The sequence below is a fragment of the Dromiciops gliroides genome, chromosome 2 (genome assembly GCF_019393635.1).
Source record: "Dromiciops gliroides isolate mDroGli1 chromosome 2, mDroGli1.pri, whole genome shotgun sequence".
Lineage (NCBI taxonomy): Eukaryota > Metazoa > Chordata > Mammalia > Microbiotheria > Microbiotheriidae > Dromiciops > Dromiciops gliroides.
In genome coordinates this window covers 330,263,524-330,266,976 of record NC_057862.1, presented here as the reverse complement: position 1 = coordinate 330,266,976, position 3,453 = coordinate 330,263,524, and the positions used below count along the sequence as shown (strand labels likewise).

Here is a 3,453-nt window from a genome sequence, read left to right as displayed (position 1 = left end):
AATCACTAAATAATGTCACACACTTGCTTTTATATTACAGTGTTTATGAGTTTTCTGTATAGAAGAAAGATTAAGACACAAGGAGAAGAGCAATTAAGATGCAGATTAATTAAAACCAGCACTAAAATTCTTATTGCTGAGAGGCACTAGGTCTCAGCCCAGCTGATGATGAAAACTAGCACTTATATAGTTCTTTTTAAGGTTTGCAAAGCACATTCCGTATATTATTTCATTTGATCCTCACGATAATCCTATAATGTAGGTATCATTATTATCTCCATTTTACAGATGAAGAAACCAAGACTGAGAAAGCCTAATGGACTTATCTGAGGTTACACAACTAATAAGTTTTAGAGGCAGAATTCAGACTGAGGTTAAAGCACTAGCTACCCACCTTTTGGGCTGAAAAGTAGTTCAATTAACAATCAATTGTTCTCCTCTTCCTCCTAGTCTCCCCTCCCCCAGCCTCCCCCCCTCCTCCCTCCCTCTCTCTCACACACACCCCCGCCTGGGCCTCCTCTCTCTCCGGCTCCATTTTCTCCGCCGCCGGGGGCCGGGGTCTCCTCTGGGGGGGCCCAGCCCATATCCCAGAGCTCCCCCCAGGGCAGGGGCCCCCCAGGGAGCCAAGAGAGGGGGAGACAGGCGGGGGGGGGGTGGTAGTAGGAGCATCGGCCCAAGCAATTTTTCAAGAAAAGGGGAGAACCGGGGAGAGAGGAGGGGCTGATCAGGGAGGGGGCTCCGGGGGGAGGGGGGCCCCCCCAGCCATGGACGAAAGGCTACTAGGGCCACCCCCTCCAGGCGGGGGCCGGGGAGGTTTGGGGCTAGTAGGTGGGGAGCCAGGGGGCCCTGGGGAACCTCCCGGTGGTGGAGAACCCGGAGGGGGTGCTGGGGGGGTCCCAGGAGGACGGGGAAAGCAGGACATCGGGGACATCCTACAGCAGATCATGACCATCACCGACCAAAGCCTGGATGAGGCCCAGGCCAAGAAACATGCCCTGAATTGCCACCGAATGAAGCCTGCTCTTTTTAGTGTCCTATGTGAGATCAAAGAGAAGACTGGACTCAGTATCCGGAGCTCACAGGAGGAGGAACCCGTGGACCCCCAACTCATGCGTCTGGACAACATGCTTCTAGCAGAAGGGGTGGCAGGACCAGAGAAGGGAGGAGGGTCTGCAGCTGCTGCTGCAGCAGCAGCAGCCTCTGGGGGTGGAGTATCTCCTGATAACTCCATTGAGCACTCTGACTATCGAAGTAAACTGGCCCAGATCCGCCATATCTACCATTCTGAGCTGGAGAAGTATGAACAGGCATGTAATGAGTTTACTACCCATGTGATGAACCTGCTTCGAGAGCAGAGTCGTACACGGCCTGTGGCTCCCAAGGAGATGGAACGTATGGTTGGCATCATCCACCGAAAATTCAGTGCCATTCAGATGCAACTCAAACAAAGCACGTGTGAAGCCGTCATGATACTTCGCTCTCGTTTCCTGGATGCCAGAAGAAAACGCCGTAACTTCAGCAAATAGGCCACTGAGGTCCTAAATGAGTATTTCTACTCCCATCTGAGTAACCCTTATCCCAGTGAAGAAGCCAAGGAGGAGCTCGCCAAGAAGTGTGGGATCACTGTCTCCCAGGTCTCTAACTGGTTTGGCAACAAGCGGATCAGATATAAAAAGAATATCGGGAAGTTCCAGGAAGAAGCAAATATCTACGCAGTGAAAACTGCTGTATCCGTCACTCAAGGGGGGCATAGCCGTGCCAGTTCCCCTACACCTCCCTCTTCTGCAGGCTCTGGTGGTTCCTTCAATCTCTCAGGATCTGGAGACATGTTCCTAGGGATGCCCGGGCTCAACGGAGACTCCTACCCCAGCTCCCAGGTGGAATCGCTCCGTCACTCAATGGGCCCTGGGGGCTACGGGGATAGCCTTGGGGGAGGCCAGATGTACAGCCCCCGGGAAATGAGGGCTAATGGTGGCTGGCAAGAGGCAGTGACCCCATCTTCAGTGACATCCCCAACAGAGGGGCCTGGGAGTGTTCACTCTGACACATCCAACTGATCCAGTCTCTGTCTCAGGGGTGGGGGTACACGGGGGTGACTCTTGGAGAGGCCCCAGACATCCAGTGAACACACCCCACCCGAAGGAGAAGCACAAGGCAGAGGGGCATATGGGGTTTTTCCTCACGAAGAAGGCGTCTCAGTGCTGGGGGTGTGAACCACAGGGAGGGAAGCATCTTCCAAGGGGCCCTTCTGTTTCCCCCCCTCATCCCTGTCCTCTACCCTACTTCTTTCCTTGTCTCTCTTATTTAGTCTCCTTCCTCTCTCTCTCTCTCTCTCTCTCTCTGACATGATTTATTCCTTTTGCCCTCCCTACTCCACCCCACCCCACTTAGCCACTCTAGAATGGGGCAGAGACGCCACCCCACCTGCCTAGTGACGCCAAAAATGGGGACAAAATTTCTGGACAGAGGACACAGGCCATGCCCCCTGTGCACCCCGCCCCCTGCCCCCTAAGACAGCTCTTATTACCTCATATGCAGCTCATCTTAAACCAATAGAATCGCTCGGTGGACAAGAGTGTCTGACTCAGATATCTACCTCGGAGGGAGTTTCTGCTACTTTAGAGAAATGTTGACTGGGCTTTGGATTTTTTTTTTCTTAAAAAAAAAAAAAGAGAAAAAGAAAACCTGGGATTCATCTGTTAAAAAAAAAAAACAATCAATTGTTTACTAAAACTCTAAGAGGTATACAACCGGTGTCAGGGCCCCTTGCATGCTATAGCTAAGCAAGTTTCATGGTACTGATTGATGCCTCTTCCCTCCCATCCAGTTTGGAGAGCAGGAAAGATTCTGAGCCAACAGACAGAAGAATAGGTATGTGAACAAATGAGGGTTAGTAATCAGGAAGACAGATTATGGGACTGAAGGGTCAGAGGCTATAATGGGCTTCTGAATCAGAAGCTGGATAGATCAAACTACTATCACAAGAAAGTCCAAGGGCACTATCTAGAGGAAAGACCAGGCATAGTCTGTGGTGGAGTAATATTGAAGTAAAAAAGCCCAAGGTTTGATGAAAGATTCATTTAATTGGCCACTCATTCTCCAGGCACATTTTCTTTCCCGGCTGTGCCAAACCCATCTTCCAGTTTGCCTGAACTCCCTTCAGCTAGAAAACTTCTCATTGTTCTCCTTAGCAATAGCTACCTCTAATTAGAGGTGGACATATAGTACCTTATGGAGTACTTGTTTTTCCTGTTTTCCGCTCTTATCTTTTTTCTTTTTTAAGAGATGGTAGAAAGAGATCACAAATCTCTATGCATCTGGGTAACTATGGGTAGAACTCTTTCTCTTTGGATTTTCTTTGTGATTCCACTTAGAGGCAGAAGATACAAATCACATCTTAAAGTACTCATTTGGGACCCCAAGCCCACATGCTTAGTCAAATTCATTTCTATT

The 3,453-nt window shown here is 50.0% G+C and overlaps 1 protein-coding gene across 1 annotated transcript; it reads left to right on the top strand.

Moving 5' to 3' along the window:
- Positions 1-762: 762 nt before the first annotated feature.
- LOC122743908 (pre-B-cell leukemia transcription factor 2-like) lies at positions 763-2,673 on the top strand. Its single transcript, XM_043989148.1, is given in 2 exon segments — positions 763-1,877; positions 1,965-2,673. Coding segments are annotated over 2 exon segments (1,206 nt in total). The 5' UTR covers positions 763-764; the 3' UTR covers positions 2,058-2,673.
- Positions 2,674-3,453: the final 780 nt, after the last annotated feature.